General features: G+C 49.4%; 1 protein-coding gene across 1 annotated transcript; it reads right to left on the bottom strand.

The window, feature by feature from the left end:
- Window positions 1–9,609: 9,609 nt before the first annotated feature.
- LOC147119362 (uncharacterized) lies at window positions 9,610–16,480 on the bottom strand. The gene is made up of 3 exons (XM_085984996.1): window positions 16,401–16,480; window positions 12,506–13,469; window positions 9,610–12,423 (listed from the first exon to the last, which is right to left on the bottom strand). Exons 2-3 carry the CDS (start codon window positions 13,378–13,380, stop codon window positions 11,505–11,507), a joined length of 1,794 nt encoding a protein of 597 aa, XP_085841122.1. The 5' UTR covers window positions 13,381–13,469; window positions 16,401–16,480; the 3' UTR covers window positions 9,610–11,504.
- Between the last annotated feature and the right edge of the window lie 4,436 nt (window positions 16,481–20,916).

Below are 20,916 nucleotides of genomic sequence, written 5' to 3' on the forward strand. Positions count from 1 at the left end.
TAAAAGTTGCGACACAGATTAGCAAGGCCATAAAAAAAGCAAACCAAGCACTAGGGTTTATTTCTAGAGGGATAGAATTGAAAAGTAGTGAAGTTATGCTAAACCAGTATCGAACCTTGGTTAGACCACACTTGGAGTACTGCGTACAGTTCTGGTCGCCATATTATAAAAAGGATATAGAGGTACTGGAGAGGGTGCAGAGAAGATTTACAAGGATGATACCAGAAATGCGAGGGTATACATATCAGGAAAGGATGAACAGGCTGGGTCTCTTCTCTCTTGAAAACAGAAGGCTGAGGGGTGACCTAATAGTGGTCCTTAAAATTATGAAATTTTTTTGATAGAGTGGATACAGAGAGAATGTTTCCACTTGTGGGGAAGAGCATAACTAGAGGCCATCAATATAAGATAGTCACCAAGAAATCCAATAGGGAATTCAGGAGAAACTTCTTTACCCAAAGCGTGGTGAGAATGTGGAACTCACTGCCACAGGGAGTGGTTGAAGCGAATAGTATCGATGCATTTAAGGGGAGGCTGGACAAGCAGATGAGGGAGAAGGGAATAGAGGGTTATGCTGATAGATTTAGATGAGGAAAGACGGGAGGAGGCTCGAGTGGAGCATAAACACCGGCATGGACTGGTTGGGCCGAATGGCCTGTTTCTGTGCCGTATTCCGATGTAATCCTATGTCAAGTATCCCAGCTGGCTTAGCTCCAGGCACTTTAGCTCAGTGGGCAGCACTCTCACCTCTGAGTCAGAAGGTCGTGGGTTCAAGTCCCAGTCCAGAGACTTGAGCATAAAAATCTAGGCTGACACTCCAGTACTGAGAGAGTGCTGCACTGTCAGAGGTGCCGTCTTTCGGATGAGATGTTAAACCGAGGCCCCCATCACCTCTTTCAGGTGGATGTAAAAGATCCCATGGCACTACATTGAAGAAGAGCAGGGGAGTTCTCCCCGGTGTCCTGGGGCCAATATTTATCCCTCAATCAACATCACTGAAATAGATTATCTGATCATTGTCACATTGTCTGTTTGTGGGAGCTTGCTGTGCACCAATTGGCTGCCATGTTTCCTACATTACAACAGTGACTACACTTCAGAAGTTCTTCATTGGCTGTAAAGCACTCTGGGATGTCCTGAGGTTGAGGCGCAATATAAATGCAAGTCTTTCTCAGCAAGAGGGCGAGTGTCAGTGGTTGGAGGGTGGAGCTCAGTGTTGTCACTGGATGGACACACACAGATTGAAGCTAAAAGACAGAGGCCTAGAAATTCGGTAGGCTTAGCGCCGCTTTTGAGGCGCTAGAGGGCCTAGCGCCGGAGTTATGGCCAGTTTGGAAATTGAGTGGGTCCCTAAATCGGCGTTAGGCCGTTAGCGCTGCGCCGGCACCGATGACGTCATCGGTGTGTGCAGCGTCCCGGTTGCCATGGTAACCCGCCCGAACTCCGAAATTGACTTGCGGCCGCCTCGCCCGTGGCAGCCGCAAGCAACGTTCTGGCAGAGGTGCCTTACTGGACTTTGCGCCGGCGCATTAAAGGCCCCGTGGCGGCCGGCCGCTTTCCCGCCGGCCGCCTGGCCGCAGCTCCCTCCCCGGACTTCTCCCCCCCCCCCCCCCGGGACAGATGCAAGCCCGGCACTTGTCCGAGGTGCCGGGCTCATTTTTACAATGATTTTCGCGGGCCGCGGCCGGGTGCAGGCAGCTCCTCCTTAAGGGAAGGAGGAGGCCTGCACTTCCCGAACCTGCCACACCGCAGCGGGCGCCGCAGCGCCGGAATAGCGCCGCAATTCAGCGCGTAGCGCCAGTTTTCAGGCGCAAACAGCTTTCAGCAGCGCCGGCAGCCGTTTGGGCGCAGAACTAGTGAATTTTTGGCCCGCCCAGCGCTACTTAGCTCCGGCACTAACTTCCGGCGCTAAAGCCGTCGCTGCGCCAAAACCCAATTTCTAGGCCAGAGAATGCTGAAGTTTGGAAATGATAACACCCAAAGTCAGGAGTTGGGCCCTTTGCCTAGATATGGGAGCTGGTTGCTAAGAGACCCACAGACCTAATAAACACTGCAAACTGCTCAGGCAGCAGACTTGTTGGCAACATGTGAAGTCACGAGTGAGTTGGTGCCCAGACAACAGAGGCTTGCGCATTCCTGAGAGAGACAGACTGGTTCTGTAACCGGGAGAACAGGTTGAGGGACCACAATATGGTTCCCCTTGTCCTCACCTTTCACCCCACCAGCCTCCACATTCAACGGATCATCCTCTGCCATTTTTGCTACCTCCAAAGTGATCCCACCACCAAACACATCTTTCCCTCCCCTCCCCTTTCAGCATTCTGTAGGGACCGCTCCCTCCGAGACACCCTAGTCCACTCCTCTATCACCCCCAGCACCCCTTCCCCTTCGCCTGGCACCTTCCCGTGCAAGCGCAGGAGATGTAACACCTGCCCCTATACCTCCCCCCTTCCCACTGTCCAGGGCCCCAAACACCCCTTCCAGGTGAAACAGCGATTTACTTGTACTTCTTGCAATCTAGTACACTGTATTCGCTGCTCACGATGTGGTCTCCTCTACATTGGGGAGACCAAACGCAGATTGGGTGACCGCTTTGCGGAACACCTCCGTTCAGTCTGTAATGGTGACCCCGAGCTTCCAGTCACCTGCCATTTTAATTCACCGCCCCATTCCCACTCAGACCTCACCGTCCTTGGCCTCTTGTATTGTTCCACGGAAGCTCAACGTAAACTCGAGGAACAGCACCTCATCTTCCGATTAGGCACTTTACAGCCTTCCGGACTCAATATCGAGTTCAACAATTTCAGATCATAACCTCGGCCCCTATTACATTTTTACTTATATTTTTTATCCACCCCTTTGCGGTTTCTCCTTCCCCCCCTTTCCTTTTTTTTCTCTCTCCCACATGGCAGCTGTCTCTCATTCTGCCAGAACATTTCACACCTAATCTGAGCCGTCTTTTGTCTCCACTAGTCCTCTCACCATCTCCTCTCGTTTTGAATACCTCTTAATGTCTCTTCACTTCTTTTGTTCTGTCCCAGCCCTGCCTTTCGAGCTATTTCATTTCCTTTCCAGTTTTGAAAAAGGGTTAGACCCGAAACGTCGACTCTAATTTCTCTCCACGGATGTTGCCTGGCCTGCTGAGTTTTTCCAGCATTTTCTGTTGTTATTTCGGATTTCCAGCATCTGCAGTATTTTGCTATCGAACAGGTTGAGGGAGTCACCCTACGTGGGACAGCTCGTCCGAGGTGTTAACACAGAGTCAGCTTGGGAATGGAATGATCAATCACAGAATCACAGAAACCCCACAGTGCAGATAGAGGCCATTTCGGCCCATCGAGCCTGCACCGACACATATCCCACCCTATCCCTGTAACCCCACGTATTTAATCCCCCTAACACTAAGGGTCAATTTATCATAGCCAATCAACCTAACCCGCACATCTTTGGACTGAATGAATCATAGAAATTTACAGCACAGAAGGAGGCCATTCGGCCCATCTTCTCCGTGCTGGCCGACAAAGAGCTATCCACCCTAATCCCACTTTCCAGCATTTGGTCCATCGCCTTGTAGGTTGCGGCACTTCAAGTGCATATCCAAGTACTTTTTAAATGTGATGAGGGTCTCTGCCTCTACCACCCTTTCAGGCAGTGAGTTCCAGACCCCCACCACCCTCTGGGTGAAAAAAATTCTCCTCAAATCCCCTCTAAACTTCTGACCAATTACTTTAAATCTGTGCCCCCTGGTTATTGACCTCCCTGCTAAGGGAAATAGGTCCTTCCTATCCACTCTATCCAGGCCCCTCATAATTTTATACACCTCAGTTAAGTCTCCCCTCAGCCTCCTCTGTTCCAAAGAAAACAACCCCAGCCTATCCAATCTTTCCTCATAGCTAAAGTTCTCCAGCCCAGGCCACATCCTCGTAAATCTCCTCTGCACCCTCTCTAGTGCAATCACATCCTTCCTGTAATGTGGTGACCAGAACTGCATTCAGTATTCTAGCTGCGGCCTAACTAGTGTTTTATACAGTTCAAGCATAACCTCCCTGCTCTTATATTCTATGACTCGGCTAATAAAGGCAAGTATCCCATATGCCTTCTTAATCTCCTTATCTACCTGTCCTGCTACCTTCAGGGATCTGTGGACATGCACTCCAAGGTCCCTCTGATCCTCTGCACTTCTCAGTGTCCTACCATTTAATGTGTATTCCCTTGCCTTGTTAGCCCTCCCCAAATGCATTACCTCACACTTCTCCAGATTGAATTACATTTGCCACTGTTCTGCCCACCTGACCAGGCCATTGATATCTTCCTGCAGTCTGCAGCTTTCTTCTTCATTATCAACCACACGGCCAACTTTTGCATCATCTGCAAACTTCTTAATCATACTTCCTACATTCAAGTCCAAATCATTGATTTATACCACAAAAAGCAAAGGACCCAGTATTGAGCCCTGCGGAACCCCACTGGAAACCCCCTTCGACCATTACCCTTTGTTTCTTGCCACTTTGCATTGGGTCCCATGGGCTTTTACTTTCTTGACCAGTCTGCCATGTAGGAGCTTATCAAAAGATCAAAATCCATATAGACTACATCAAATGCACTACCCTCATCAATCCTCCTCCTTACCTCCTCAAAAAATGCAATCAGGTTAATCATACTTCCTACATTGAAGTCCAAATCATTGATTTATACCACAAAAAGCAAAGGACCTTGGAGTGCATGTCCACAGATCTCTGAGGGTAGCAGGCCAGGCACATAAGGTGGTTAAGAAGGCATACGGAATGCTTGCCTTTATTAGCCGTGGCATAGAATACAAGAGCAGGGGGTTATGCTTCAACTGTATAAAACACTAGTTAGGCCTCAGCTAGAGAATAGTGTGCAGTTCTGGTCACCACATTACAGGAAAGATGTGATTGCACTAGAGAGGGTACAGAGGAGATTTACAAGGATGTTGCCGGGAGTGGAGACTCTTCGCTCTGAGGAAAGACTAGATATACTGGGTCTGTTTTCCTTGGAAAAGAGGAGGCTGGGGTGAGACCTTATTGAGATGTATAAATTTATGAGGGGCATAGATAAAGTGGATAGAAAGGACCTATTTCCCTTAGCAGAGGGGTCAAAAACCAGGGGGCACAGATTTAAAGTAATTGGTGGAAGGTTTAGAGGGGATTTGAGGGGAGATGTCTTCACCCAGAGGGTTGTGGGAGTCTGGAACTCAGTGCCTGAAAGGGTGGTAGAGGCAGGAACCCTAACCACATTTAAAAAGTACTTGGATGTGCACTTGGGATGCTCTAACCTGCAGGGCTCCGGACCAAGAGCTGGGAAGTGGGAATAGGCTGGATAGCTCTTTGTTGGCCGGCGCGGACACGATGGGCCGAAATGGCCTCCTTTCGTGCTGTAGCTTTCTATGATTCTATGAAACAGCCCTCAACAAAAGTCACGAATTACATCCTCCGCGGCTGTAACCGGTGGACTATCTCTCTTCATCCTTCTCGACCTGTCTGCGAGCTTCACCACGGTTGATCACACCGTCCTCCTCCAACGCCTCTCCTCCATTGTTCAGCTCAGTGGGACTTGTTGGTGGGATTACAGGATAGTCGCTGAGCCAGACCCCCGAAACAAGCTCGTGGAACAGGAAACATTGAGACGTCTGATTGATACACTTTATTTCACAAATCAATGGTCAAAGGTAGCTGTTGACAGTGGCAGAAGGTGGGTGGAGGTGTTCCACAAGGATCAGTGCTGGGTCCACTGTTGCTCACAAGTTATATTAACGATTTAGACTTTGGAATCAAAAACACAATTTCTAAATTTGCAGATGACACCAACATTGGGGAATAGTCAATACTGAGGAGGATTGTAACAAATTACAGGAGGACATTAATAAACTTGCAGAATGGGTATACAATTGGCAAATGAAGTTCAACACAGATAATGTGAGGTATTACATTTTGGTAGGAAGAATGGGGAGGTCACTTATCACTTGGAGGGTGCGAGTCTAGGTGGGGTAGAGGAACAAAGGGATCTCGGAGTACAAATACACAAATTACTAAAAGTTGCGCCACAGGTTAGCAAGGCCATAAAAAAAGCATACCAAGCACTAGGGTTTATTTCTAGAGGAATAGAATTGAAAAATTGGGAAGTTATGCTAAACCTGTATCAAACCTTGGTTAGACCACACAGTTCTGATGAAGGGTCCCAGACCTGAAATGTTAACTCTGTTTCTCTCTCCACGGATGCTGCCCTGGCCTGCTGAGTATTTCCAGCATTTTCTGTTGTTCGTTCAGATTTCCAGCATCCACAGTATTTTGCTATTCAATTTAAGGGGAGGCTGGACAAGCATATGAGGGAGAATGGAATAGAGGGTTATGCTGATAGATTTAGATGAGGAATGATGGGAGGAGGCTCGAGTGGAACTTGGACTGGTTGGGCCCAATGGCCTGTTTCTGTGCCGTATGTCCTATGTAATCCAATGTAACATAGTAAAAACATCCCAATCAGTTCACAGGAGCACCATCAGACCAAATTTAACACTGACTCTTATAAGGAGATATTAGGACAGGTGACCAAAAGCTTGGTGAAAGAGGTAGGGGGTTGGGAACCTGTGCAGGGAGACAGAGGAAAGGGAAGCAAAGATAGAAGCAAAAGACAGGAAGGAGAAAAGCAAAAGTGGAAGTCAGAGAAATGAAGGGTGTAAATCAAACATGGCCACAGTAAATAATAATTCTAAAAGGACTAAGAGTGTTAAAAAATCAAGCCTGAAGGCTTTCTGTCTTAATGCGAGGAGCATTCGTAATAAGGTGGATGAATTAGCTGCACAAATATATGTAAACGGATATGATATAATTGGGATTATGGAGACATGGCTCCAGGATGACCAAGTCTGGGAATTCAACATCCAGGGGTATTCAATATTCAGGAAGGACAAAAAAAAGGAAAAGGAGGTGGGGTAGCATTGCTGGTTAAAGAGATTAACACAATAGTAAGGAAGGATATTAGCTCTGATGATGTGGAATCTGTATGGGCAGAGCTGAGAAATACCAAGGGGCAGAAAACGTTAGTGGGAGTTGTATACAGACCCCCAAACAGTAATGCGGAGGTCGGGGATGGCATTAAAAGGGAAATTAGAGAAGCGTGCAATAAGGGCACAGCAGTTATCATGGGTGACTTTAATCTACATATAGATTGGGCTAACCAAATTAGTAACAATACTGTGGAGGAGGAATTCCTAGAGTGTATATGGGATGGTTTCCTGGACCAATATGTCGAGGAACCAACTAGAGATCAGGCCATCTTAGACTGGGTATTATGTAATGAGAAAGGAATAATTAGCAATCTTGTTGTGCGAGGCCCCTTGGGGAGGAGCGATCATAATATGATAGAATTCTTTATTAAAATGGAGAGTGAAGTAGTTGACTCAGAGACTAGGGTCCTGAATTTAAATAAAGGAAACTATGATGGTATGAGGCACGAGTTGGGTAGGATTGATTGGGGAATGTTACTCAAAGGGTTGACGGTGGATAGGCAATGGCAAACATTTAAAGATCACATGGATGAACTACAGAATTTGTTCATCCCCGTTTGGCATAAAAATAAAACAAAAAAGGTGACTCAACCGTGGCTAACAAGGGAAATTAGGGATAGCATAAGATCCAAGGAGAGGACATAGATACATAGATACATAGAAGATAGGAGCAGGAGTAGGCCATTCGGCCCTTCGTGCCTGCTCCGCCATTTAATGAGATCATGGCTGATCCTTTAATTCAGTATCCCGTCCCCGCCTTCTCTCCGTAACCCTTAACCCCTTTTGCCCGTAGAAATATATCTAATTCCCTCTTAAATATATTTAATGAGCTGGCGTACACTGCCCTCTGTGGCAATGAGTTCCACAGGTTCACCACTCTCTGAGTGAAGAAATTCCCCCTCATCTCTGTCCTAAATGGTTTAGCCCTTATCCTTAAATTATGTCCTCTAGTTCTGTTCTCACCCGCCAAGGGAAACATTCCTTCTGCATCCAGTCTGTCTAGACCTGTCAGAATTTTATACACTTCTATGAGGTCCCCTCTCAATCTTCTAAACTCCAGTGTGTACATCCCTAAACTACATAGTCTCTCCTCATAGGTCATTCCCGCCATTCCTGGTATCAGCCTGGTGAATCGCCGCTGCACCCCCTCCATGGCAAGAACATCCTTCCTCAGATGAGGCGACCAAAACTGTACACAGTACTCGAGGTGTGGTCTCACCAGTGCCCTGTACAGCTGCAGCAAGGTATCCCTGTTCCTGTATTCTAACCCTTTTGCTATGAAGGCCAGCATACCGTTTGCCTTCTTGACCGCCTGTTGCACCTGCATGCTCGCCTTCAGTGACTGGTGTACAAGAACACCCAGGTCTCTCTGTACTTCCCCCTCTCCCAATCTATTGCCATTTAAATAATAATTTGCCCTCCCGTTCCTGCACCCAAGGTGGATAACTTCGCACTTGTCCACATTATAGTGCATCTGCCATTTATCCGCCCAATCGCCCAGTCTGTCCAAATCGCTCTGGAGCTTCCTGGTCTCTTCCTCTGAGCCCACCCCACCTCCTAGTTTAGTGTCGTCTGCAAATTTGGAAATGCTGCATCCGACTCCCTGATCCAGGTCATTAATGTAAATTGTGAACAGCTGGGGGCCCAGGACAGATCCCTGTGGTACCCCACTTGTTACTGCCTGCCATTCAGAAAATGAGCCGTTTATTCCAACTCTCTGTTTTCTATCTGACAGCCAGTTCCCTATCCACGCCAAAACTTTCCCCTTTATCCCATGAGCCTCAATTTTCCATGCTAATCTTTTATGTGGGACCTTATCGAAGGCCTTTTGGAAGTCCAGGTACACCACATCTACTGGCTCTCCCCCATCTATTCTACCAGTTACTCCCTCAAAAAATTCCAATAGATTAGTCAAGCACGATTTACCCTTTGTAAATCCATGTTGACTCTGTCCTATCCTGTCCCCATTTGCTAAGTGCTCCGCTATTTCATCCTTAATGATGGACTCCAGCATTTTGCCCACAACTGATGTAAGGCTTACAGGTCTGTAATTACCTGCTTTTTCCCTACCCCCCTTTTTGAATAGTGGGGTAACGTTAGCTACCCTCCAATCCATCGGCACTGTTCCCGAGTCTAATGAATTCTGAAAAATCATCCTTAGTGCATCCGCTATCTCTAGGGCCACCTCCTTCAGTACCCTAGGATGCATGTTATCAGGCCCTGGGGATTTGTCCACCTTCAATCCCTTTAGCTTCCTTAACACCATATCCTTAGAGATATTGATTTGCGTCAGTTCCTCCTTTGCCAATGTCCCTATTTTTCCCGATATCCCAGGGAGGTTTTTTGTGTCTTCCTTCGTAAAGACTGACCCAAAGTATGCATTTAGTTGATCTGCCATTTCCTTATTTCCCATTATATATTCCCCCGTATCTGACTGCAATGGACCAACTTTGGTTTTCACCAGTCTTTTCCTTTTGATATATTTATAAAAGCTTTTGGAGTTAGTTTTTATATTTTCCGCCAGCTTGTTTTCGTAAGCTATTTTGCCCCTCTTGATCATGCCCTTTGCCCTCCTTTGCTCTATCTTAAACTGTTCCCAATCTTCCGCTCTGGCGCTTTTTTTGGCTATTTTATACGCCCTATCTTTGGATTTTATGCTGTCTCTAATTTCCCCTGTTATCCACGGTTGAGTCACCTTTTTAGATTTCCTTTTATGCCAGATTGGTATAAACAATTTTTGCAATTTTGTCATTCTATCTTTAAATGTTTGCCATTGTTTATCTACCTCCAGTCCTCTCAGGAACGTTGTCCAATCAGACCTACTCAGTTCCCGTCTCATGGCATCATAATTCCCCTTGTCCCCTTGGACATATAATTTGGCCAGAAAAAGCAGCAAACCTGAGGATTGGGAGCAGTTTAGGATTCAGCAAAGGAGGACAAAGGGATTAATTAAGAGGGGGAAAATAGATTATGAGAGTAAGCTTTCAGGGAACATAAAAACTGACTGTAAAAGCTTCTATAGATATGTGAAGAGAAAAAGGTTGGTGAAGTAAAGCGTAGGTCCCCTGCAGTCAGAATCAGGGGAATTTAATATGGGGAACAAAAAAATGGCAGAACAACTAAATACATACTTTGGTATTGTCTTAAAAAGGACGACAGAAATAACCTCGCAGAGGTGTTGGGCAACATAGGGTCTAATGAGGGGGAGGAATTGAATGAAATCAGTATTTGTAGGGAAATGGTGTTAGGGAAATTGATGGCACTGAAGGCCGATAAATCCCCAGTGCCTGATAATCTACATCCTAGGGTACTTAAGGAAGTGGCCCTATAAATAGTAGATGCATTGCTGGTCATCTTCCAAAATTCTATAGACTCTGGAACAGTACCCATGGATTGGAGGGTAGCTAATGTTACCCCACTATTTAAAAAAGGTGGTAGAGAGAAAATGGGGAATTATAGACCGGTAAGTCTGACATCGGTAGTGGGGAAAATGCTAGAGTCCATTATAAAAGATGTAATAGCAGAGCACTAGGAAAACAGTGACAGGATCGGACAAAGTCAACATGGATTTACAAAAGGTAAATCATGCTTGACTAATCTACTGGAATTTTTTGAGGTTGTAACTGGTAGAATAGATAAGGGAGAACCAGTGGATGTGATGTATTTGGACTTTCAGAAGGCTTTCGATAAGGTCCTGCATAAGAGATTAGCGTGCAAAGTAAAAGAAAAAGGATTGGGGGTAAGGTACTGTCTTGGATAGAGAACTGGCTGGCAGACAGGAAGCAAAGAGTTGGAATAAACGGGTCTTTTTCCGAGTGGCAGGCAGTGACTAGTGGTGTAACGCAGGGATCGGTGCTAGGACCCCAGCTATTCACAATATATATAAATGATCTAGACGAGGGAACTAGATGTAATATCTCCAAGTTTGCAGATGACACAAAGCTGGGTGGGTGTGTGTGCTGTGAGGAGGATGCCGAGAAACTCCAGTATAATTTGGACAGGTTGGGTGATTGGGCAGATGCAGTATAATGTGGATAAATGCAAGGTTATCCACTTTGGTGGCAAAAACAAGAAGGCAGATTATTATCTGAACGACAATAGATTGGGAGAAGGGGAAGTGCAACGAGACCTGGGTGTCCTTGTGTACCAATCGCTGAAGGTAAGCATGCAGGTGCAGCAGGCGGTTAAGGAGGCAAATGGTATGGCACCTCTGACAGAGCAGCTCTCCCTCAGTACTGCCCTGGAGTGTCAGCCTAGATTACGTGCTCAAGTCTCCAGAGTGGGACTCAAACCCACGACCTTCTGACTCTAGAGGTGAGAGTGTCGCCCACTGAGCCGAGGCTGACCCCTCTTAAACTCCAGCCTAGTTACTGGGGTTATCAGCATCTTCAAACCGCCCCCCGCCCCCCAACCCCGTAATTGCCATTATTAACACAGAATAGTCCTTCATGTGATTAACAGCAGAATGGGACCAGTGCGCTCAGGTGTGAACTCGCTGGTGTCTCAGCAGGTGAGATGAACTGGTGAATCCCTTTTCACACACTGAGCAGGGGAACGGCCTCTTCCAGGTGTGGGTGAACTGGTGTTTCTGAAGAGAATATGAGTGCTTAAACCTCTTCCCGCAGTGAGAGCAGCTGAACGGTCTCTCCCCGGTGTGGATGCGTCGATGCTTCTTCAGGCCCTTGGAGCATTTGAAACTCTTGTCGCAGTCGGAACATTTAAACGGCCTCTCGTCAGTGTGAACCAGCTGGTGTTCCCGCAGAGAGGTGAGATGAGTGAATCCTTTCCCGCACTCGGAGCAGGAGAACGGCCTCTCGTCAGTGTGAACCAGCTGGTGTTCCCGCAGAAAGGAGGGACGAGTGAATCCTTTCCCGCACTCGGAGCAGGAGAACGGCCTCTCGTCAGTGTGCCCACGTTCATGTACCAGCAGAGTGTGGGACAGGACAAATTCCTTCCCGCACACGGAGCAGGTGAACGGCCTCTCCCCGGTGTGATGTCGCTGGTGTATCACCAGGTTCGATGACTTAGCAAACCTCTTTCCGCAGTGAGAGCAGCTGAACGGCCTCTCCCCAGTGTGAATGCGTTGATGTCTCGACACATCCTCGGCGCTTTTAAAGCTCTTCTCACAGTCAGGGCACTTACAGGGTCTCTCGTCAGTGTGAACTCGCTGGTGCACCCGCAGAGAGTAAGAATGGCTGAATCCCTTCTCGCACACGGAGCAGGTGAACGGGCTCTCCCCAGTGTGAGCTCGCTGGTGTATCAACAGGGGGGATTGTTTAGTGAATCCCTTCCCACACACAGAGCAGGTGAACGGCCTCTCCCCGGTGTGAACTCGCTGGTGCTCTATCAGGTTGCTGGATCTTCTGAAGCCCTTCTTGCAGTCGGAGCACTGAAAAGGTCTCTCATCAGTGTGAACACGCTTGTGTATCAACAGGTTGCAAGACTGGTTAAACCTCTTCTCAGTGAGAGCAGGCGAATGGCTTCTCGTTGGTGTGAACTCGCCGGTGCCTCAGCAGGGCGGATTGTTGAGTGAATCCCTTCCCGCACACGGAGCAGGTGAACGGCCTCTCCCCGGTGTGTACTCGCTGGTGCTCTATCAGGTTGCTGGATCTTCTGAAGCCCTTCTTGCAGTCGGAGCACTGAAAAGGTCTCTCATCAGTGTGAACATGCTCGTGTATCAACAGGTTGCAAGACTGGTTAAACCTCTTCTCACAGTGAGAGCAGGCAAATGGCTTCTCGTTGGTGTGAACTCGCCGGTGCCTCAGCAGGGTGGATTGTTGAGTGAATCCCTTCCCGCACACGGAGCAGGTGAACGGTCTCTCCCCGGTGTGTACTCGCTGGTGCTCTATCAGGTTGCTGGATCTTCTGAAGCCCTTCTTGCAGTCGGAGCACTGAAAAGGTCTCTCATCAGTGTGAACACGCTCGTGTATCAACAGGTTGCAAGACTGGTCAAACCTCTTCTCACAGTGAGAGCAGGCGAATGGCTTCTCGTTGGTGTGAACTCGCCGGTGCCTCAGCAGGGTGGATTGTTGAGTGAATCCCTTCCCGCACACAGAGCAGGTGAACGGTCTCTCCCCGGTGTGAACTCGCTGGTGTGCCCACAGGGAGCCTGCATGAGTGAATCCCTTCCTACACACGGAGCAGGTGAACGGCCATTTCACGGAATGACTGCGTTGATGAGTCTCCAGCTCGGAGAGGCAACTGAATCCCTTCCCGCATTCCCGACATTTGCGCGGACTCTCCTTGCTTTGGTTACACTTGTGCCTCTCCAGGCTGCACCTTCGGTTGAATCCACGTCCACACACAAGACACGTGTGCAGTTTGCCCGCATTCAGATTGCTGCTTTCCGCTTCCATATGTCGATATTCAGGTCCTGATGAATCGAGTGACTCTGTCAGATCTTCATGTGAAGTTTACGTTAAGCTGCCCATCTGCAATTCCTCCCCTTGCAAGAGATAGTAAAACAGGTTTATATAAGTAATTAATGTAAATACAAGAGAGAAAATAAAGAAAGACTGGCATTTATACAGCACCTCTCACGATCAATGGTTTTACAGCCAATGAAGTACTTTTGAAGTGTAGTCGCTGTTGTAATGTGGGAAACACTGCAGCCAATTTGCATGATAAATAATGGCCAGGACACCAGGGATGACTCTCCTGCCCTTCTTCGAAATAGTGGGATCTTTTATGCCCACCTGAAAGTCTCATCCGCAAGATGGCCCTCCGACAGTGCGGCTCTCCCTCAGTACTGCCTCTCCGACAGTGCGGCGCTCCCTCAGTACTGACCCTCCGACAGTGCGGCACTCCCTCAGTACTGCCCCTCCGACAGTGCGGTGCTCCCTCAGTACTGCCCCTCTGACAGTGCGGCGCTCCCTCAGTACCGCCCCTCTGACAGTGCGGCGCTTCCTCAGTACTGCCTCTCCGACAGTGCGGCGCTCCCTCAGTACTGCCCCTCTGATAGCACAGCGCTCCTTCAGTACTGCCCCTCTGACAGGGCCGCGCTCTCTCAGTACTGCCCCACCGACAGCGCGGCGCTCCCTCAGTACTGCCCTTCCGACAGTGCGGCGCTCCCTCAGTACTGCCCCTCAGACAGCGCAGCGCTCCCTCAGTACTGCCCATCCGACAGTGCGGTGCTCCCTCAGTACTGCCCCTCCAACAGTGCAGCGCTCCCTCAATACTGCCCCTCCGACAGTGCGGCGCTCCCTCAGTACTGCCCCTCCGACAGCGCGGCGCGCCCTCAATACTGCCCCTCCGTCAGTGCGGCGCTCCCTCAGTACTGCCCCTCCGACAGTGCGGCGCTCCCTCAGTACTGCCCCTCCGACAGCGCGGCGCGCCCTCAATACTGCCCCTCCGTCAGTGCGGCGCTCCCTCAGTACTGCCCCTCCGACAGTGCGGCGCTCCCTCAGTACAGTCCCTCCAACAGTGCAGTGCTCCCTCAGTACTGTCCCTCCGACAGTGCAGCGCTCCCTCAGGACTGCCCCTCCGACAGGGCCGCGCTCCCTCAGTACTGCCCCTCCGACAGCGCGGCGCTCCCTCAGTACTGCCCCTCCGGCAGTGCGGCGCTCCCTCAGTGCCGCCCCTCCAAAGGGCCGCACCCCCTAAGCACCGCCCCCCCGGTGCGTCAGCCTAGGTTTATGCGCTCGAGTCCCTGGAGTGGGGACTATGAACCCACAACTTTCTGAATCAGAGACGAGGGTGCTCCCAACTGAGCCACTGGCTGGCTCTCAAGGTCTTTCACATCCTTGCTAAAGTGCGGTGGCCGGGGGAATTGTCAATGTCCCTTTAATCAGAAGAACGCACGAGAGCAGGGAGAGAGTCCCTTTAAATGTGGAGGGGGTGGGTGTCCCTTTAAATGTGGAGAGGCGGGGCCACGCATGCTCATTCGGCCCCCCTCCTCACAAATGCGATGTTATCCACTTTGGTGGCAAAAACAGGAAGACAGATTATTATCTGAACAGTAATAGATTGGGAGAAGGGGAAGTGCAACGAGACCTGGGTGTCCTTGTGCACCAGTCGCTGAAGGTAAGCATGCAGGTGCAGCAGGCGGTTAAGAAGGCAAATGGTATGTTGGCCTTCATAGCGAGAGGATTCGAGTACAGGAGCAAGGATGTCTTGCTGCAGTTGTACAGGGCCTTGGTGAGACCACATCTTGAGTATTGTGTGCAGTTTTGGTCGCCTTATCTGAGGAAGGATGTTCTTGTCATGGAGGGAGTGCAGCGAAGATTCACCAGCATGATACCTGGGATGGCAGGAATGACGTATGAGGAGAGATTGGGTCGACTGGGCTTATACTCGCTGGAGATTAGAAGAATGAGAGGGGATCTCATTGAAACGTATAAAATTCTAACAGGACTACACAGACTAGATGCAGGAAGGATGTTCCCGATGGCGGGGGAGTCCAGAACCAGGGGTCACATAGAAACATTGAAGATAGGAGCAGGAATAGGCCATTCGGCCCCTCGAGCCTGCTCTGCCATTCAATGAGATCATGGCTGATCATCCAAATTCAGTACCCTGTCCCTGTCTTCTCCCCATATCCCTTGATCCCTTTAGCCTTAAGAAATATATCTAACTCCTTCTTGAATACATTTAATGAATTGGCCTCAACTGCCTTGTGTGGTAGAGAATTCCACAGGTTCACCACTCTCTGGGTGAAGAAATTCTTCCTCATCTCTGTCATAAATGGCTTACCCCTTATCCTTAGACTTAGACATGAGGAGGAATTACTTCACCCAGAGAGTGGTGAACCTGTGGAATTCTCTACCATAGAAGGCAGTTGAGGCTAATTCATTAAATGTATTCAAGAAAGAGTTAGATATATTTCTTAAGGCTAAAGGGATCAAGGGATGTAGGGAGAAGACAGGGACAGGGTACTGAATTTGGATGATCAGCCATGATCTCATTGAATGGCAGAGCAGGCTCAAGGGGCCGAATGGCCTACTCCTGCTCCTACCTTCAATGTTTCTTCTTTGTTTAATCTGAAGAACACATGAGAGGGGGGGAGGGAGTCCCTTTAAATGTGGAGGAGTTGGGTGTCCCTTTAAATGTGGAGGGGGTGGGTGTCCCTTTAAATGTGGAGGGTGTGGGTGTCCCTTTAAATGTGGAGGGGGGAGGGAGTCCCTTTAATTGTGGAGGGGTGGGTGTCCCTTTAATTGTGGAGAGGCGGGGCCGCGCATGCTTATTCGGCCCCCTCACCACAACACGAGGCTGCCAGTGCGCCTGCGCGGGGCCTCCGGGGAGTAGCCTGAAGGTCGGGCCCGGGGAAGAAGCGGAATCAGCGACCGGGGTAAAGTGAAGTGTTGGGGAATCGATTTAAATCGAGGTGAGGAAGGGACCGGAGAGCGAGATTATAAAGTAAAATACGAGAAAACCAAACCTGAGAGTCGGGCGGGCGCGACTTCCGCGGACGCCAAACGGAGCAGATTTAATCGCGCGGGGTGGCGGAGTAAGCCGGAGCAATGTGACTCTGACTGACGGGAGCGCTGACCAATAGGAAGCGGGCTGAGCTGGGAGGCCTGAACTGGGCGCCTGGTCGTCGAACCAATGGCGGCGCGGCTAGGAGGTGGGACCTTCTACACGGCGCTGTGGCCCGATTGTGACGTCATGAGAGGAAGCGGCCATTCAGGTGGATGGAGGCCCGGCACCGGCCTGTGACTGACGGGAGCACTGACCAATAGGACGAGGGAGGGCCTGGTCCTCCAACGAATGGCGGCGCGGCAAGGGGGCGGGCCCTGGGTCTCCAGCTCAAGTGCGCTGGGGCCGATTGTGACGCGCTGCCCCCAGGTGAGAGCAGCTCAGTTAGCACAGAACTGGGGCTGGAATCTGGGAGAGGGGCCGCAGTCAGCGGGCCTGGCAAAGGGGCAGAAGCTTCACAATACAAGCTTCTTTCAAATGCACAATTGTTTCCTACAGACAGCCTTGGTCACTCTGCAAAAAAACGTTTTAACAATTCATCATAATTCCCCTGCTTTAGGAGAGGGGTAGAATGCAAAAGCAAGGAAGTTATGATGAAACTGTGTAAAAGACTGGAGTCAGCTGTGGCTCAGTGGATAGCAGAGTCAGAAGGTTGTGGGTTCAAGTCCCACTGCAGGGACTTGAGCATATAAAGCGAGGCTGACACTCCAGTGCGGTGCTGAGGGAGCGCCGCACTGTCGGAGGGGCAGTACTGAGGGAGCGCCGCACTGTCGGAGGGGCAGTATTGAGGGAGCGCCGCACTGTCGGAGGGGCAGTACTGAGGGAGTGCCGCACTGTCGGAGGGGCGGTGCTGAGGGAGCGCTGCTCCATCGGAGGGTCAGTGCCAAGGGAGCACCGCACTGTCGGAGGGTCAGTACTGAGGGAGCGCCGAACTGTCGGAGGGGCAGTATTGAGGGAGAGCCGCACTGTCGGAGGGGCAATACTGAGGGAGTGCCGCACTGTCGGGGGGCAGTACTGAGGGAGTGCCGCACTATTGGAGGGGCAGTACTGAGGGGGTGCTGCACTGTCGGGGTGCAGTACTGAGGGAGGGCCGCACTGTCCGAGGGGCAGTACTGAGGGAGTGCCGCACTGTCGGAGGGGCAGTACTGAGGGAGCGCTGCACTGTCGGAGGGGCGGTGCTGAGGGAGCGCTGCTCCATCGGAGGGTCAGTACCGAGGGAGCACCGCACTGTCGGAGGGTCAGTACTGAGGGAGCGCCGAACTGTCGCAGGGGCAGTATTGAGGGAGTGCCGCACTGTCGGAGGGGCAGTACTGAGGGAGCGCCGCACTGTCGGAGGGACAGTGCTGCGGGAGAGCCGTATTGTTGGAGGGGCAGTAATGAAGGAGCGCTGCAGTGTCGGAGGTGCCGTCCTTCGGATGAGACGTTAAACCGAGGCCCCTGTCTGCCCCCTCAGGTGGACGTAAAAGATCCCGTGGTGCTATTGCGAAGAAGTTATCCCCGGTGTTTTGAGCCCAATATTTATCCCTCAGTCAACATGACGAAAAAATATTGTCTCATCATTATCACGTTGCTGTTTGTGGGAGCTTGCTGTGCGCAAATTGGCTGCCACATTTCCCACATTACAACAGTACACTTCAAAAGTACTTCATTGGCTGTAAAGCGCTGTGGGACGTCTGGTGGTCGTGAAAGGCAGTTAAGAAGGCAAATGGTATGCTGGCCTTCATTACAAGAGGACTTGAATACAGGAGTAAAGAAGTCTTACTCCAATTATATCTTCTTTCTTCTTAGGCAGTCCCTCGGAACCGAGGATGACTTGCTTCCACATTAAAAATGAGTTCTCAGGTGTAAGGGTAAACCAGGAGAGCTTCTTCTCCCCGAGACGGACCCACTGATATAAAGGGTCGACTGGATCCATGTTTATCTGTAATTTAAACAGAGGTCTGGTCGTCTTCCGAGTTCTTTCCCCTAGAGGAAAGGGTAGAATGGGGGTCTTTAGTGTTAAATGGTTTCACCTGGGTCCATTGCTTCCATCGCATACCCGCCGGTTCCTGTAGACAAACACACGTATCACTTGTTATTAATACAGTACATGGCCCCATCCAATGGGCCCCATTCCCTTTCTTCCGATAACTTGTTGACCTATTCTGGGCAACTCGTCTGGTTTAAGTCCAGCATTCTGCCTTTCTAGATCTTTAATCTGTTGTTGGTTCCTTACTTCTTTATTTCGTGCTTGTACCTCCTGATTTAGTTGTACTAAGCATAGCCTTAATCTACCTTACACTGGTCCTGGTTTTAACTACAAAGTTTGGTTCTGTCTTCACAAAGGAGGACACAAATAACCTCCCAGAGATGTCGGGGAACATAGGGTCTGATGAAAATGAGGAACTGTAAGAAATCAGTATTTGTAGGGAAATGGTGTTGGGGAAATTGATGGGATTGAAGGCCGATAAATCCCCAGGGCCTGATAATCTGCATCCGAGGGTACTTAAGGAAGTGGCCCTAGAAATAGTAGATGCATTGCTGGTCATCTTCCAAAATTCAATAAACTCTGGAACAGTACCCATGGATTGGAGGGTAGCTAATGTTACCCCACTATTCAAAACAGGTGGTAGAGAGAAAACGGGGAATTACAGACCGGTAAGCCTGACATCAGTAGTGGGGAAAATGCTAGAGTCCATTATAAAGGATGTAATAGCAGAGCACTTGGAAAAAAGTGACCGGATCGGACAAAGTCAACATGGATTTACAAAAGGTAAATCATGCTTGACTAATCTACTGGAATTTTTTGAGGACGTAACTGGTAAAATAGATAAGGGAGAACCAGTGGATGTGGTGTATTTGGACTTTCAAAAGGCTTTCGATAAGGTCCCGCATAAGAGAGTAGCGTGTTAAGTTAAGGCACATGGGATTGGGGGCAAGGTATTGACTTGGATAGAGAACTGCTTGGCAGACAGGAAGCAAAGAGTTGTAATAAAGGGCTCTTTTTCCGAGTGGCAGGCAGTGACTAGTGGAGTACCGCAGGGATCGGTCCTTGGACCCCAGCTATTCACAATATATATTAATGATCTGGACGAGGGAACTGGATGTAATATCTCCAAGTTTGCAGACGACACAAAGCTGGGTAGGCGTGTGTGCTGTGAAGAGGATGCCGAGAAACTCCAGTATGATTTGGACAGGTTGGGTGATTGGGCAGAAGCATAGCAGATGCAGTATAATGTGGATAAGTGCGAGGTTATCCACTTTGGTGTCAAAAACAGGAAGGCAGATTATTATCTGAATGGCAATAGATTGGGAGAAGGGGAAGTGCAACGAGACCTGGGTGTCCTTGTGCACCAGTCGCTGAAGGTAAGCATGCAGGTGCAGCAGGCGGTTAAGAAGGGAAATGGTATGTTGGCCTTCGTAGCGAGAGGGTTCCAGTACAAGAACAAGGATGTCTTGCTGCAATTGTACAGGGCCTTGGTGAGACCTCACCTTGAGAATTGTGTGCAGTTTTGGTCGCCTTATCTGAGGAAGGATGTTCTTGCCATGGAGGGAGTTCAGCGACGATTCACCAGACTGATACCTGGGATGGCAGGAATGACGTATGAGGAATGATTGGGTCAATTGGGCTTATACTCGCTGGAGTTTAGAAGAATGAGAGGGGATCTCATTGAAACTTATAAAATTCTAACAGGACTGGACAGACTGGATGCAGGAAGGATGTTTCTGATGGTCGGGGAGTCCAGAACCAGGGGTCACAGTGTAAGGATAAGGGGTAAGCCATTTAGGACTGAATTGAGGAGGAATTTCTTCACCCAGAGAGTGGTGAATCTGTGGAATTCTCTACAACAGAAGGCAGTAGAGGCCAATTCATTAAATGTATTCAAGAAGGAGTTGGATATATTTCTTAAGGCTAAAGGGATCAAGGGATATGGGGAGAAGTCAGGGACAGGGTACTGAGTTTGGATGATCAGCCATGATCTCATTGAATGGCGGAGCAGGCTCGAGGGGCCGAATGGCCTACTCCTGCTCCTATCTTCTATGTTTCTATGAACCCCAGGACCAGGCCCCTATAGGGAATAGGTATGCAGATCTAGGCGCAAAACTAGCTGCAGAAGAAATGCAACCAGAGGACGCGTTCAAAAATGAAATAAATATGGTCATGATAGTCAGTGGGGTACAGGAAGTGAATATAATGGAGCTACAAGAAAATACTAGTAAAGAGCAAAAGGAGAAATGGAGACAAGCTGGCGCGCAATTACAAGATGGAATTTGGAAATGGCGCCCACGTAACCAGGTGGTGGCACCGGAATGTTGTAGACAACAACTGATGGCGCTATACCATGGTGTAACACATACTGGCAGAAGTAACATGTTGCACCTACTGACACAGTACCGGTGGTGGCCAAAAATGGGTCGGGAAGTAGCGAAATTTTGCCACCGCTGTATAATATGCACAAGAATAATGTAGGACAGAGATGTAGAGTTGGAGTAGCAAA

Source organism: Somniosus microcephalus, chromosome 4, assembly GCF_052327205.1.
Source record: "Somniosus microcephalus isolate GS21.2 chromosome 4, FLI_Smic_1.0, whole genome shotgun sequence".
Taxonomy (NCBI): Eukaryota; Metazoa; Chordata; class Chondrichthyes; order Squaliformes; family Somniosidae; genus Somniosus; species Somniosus microcephalus.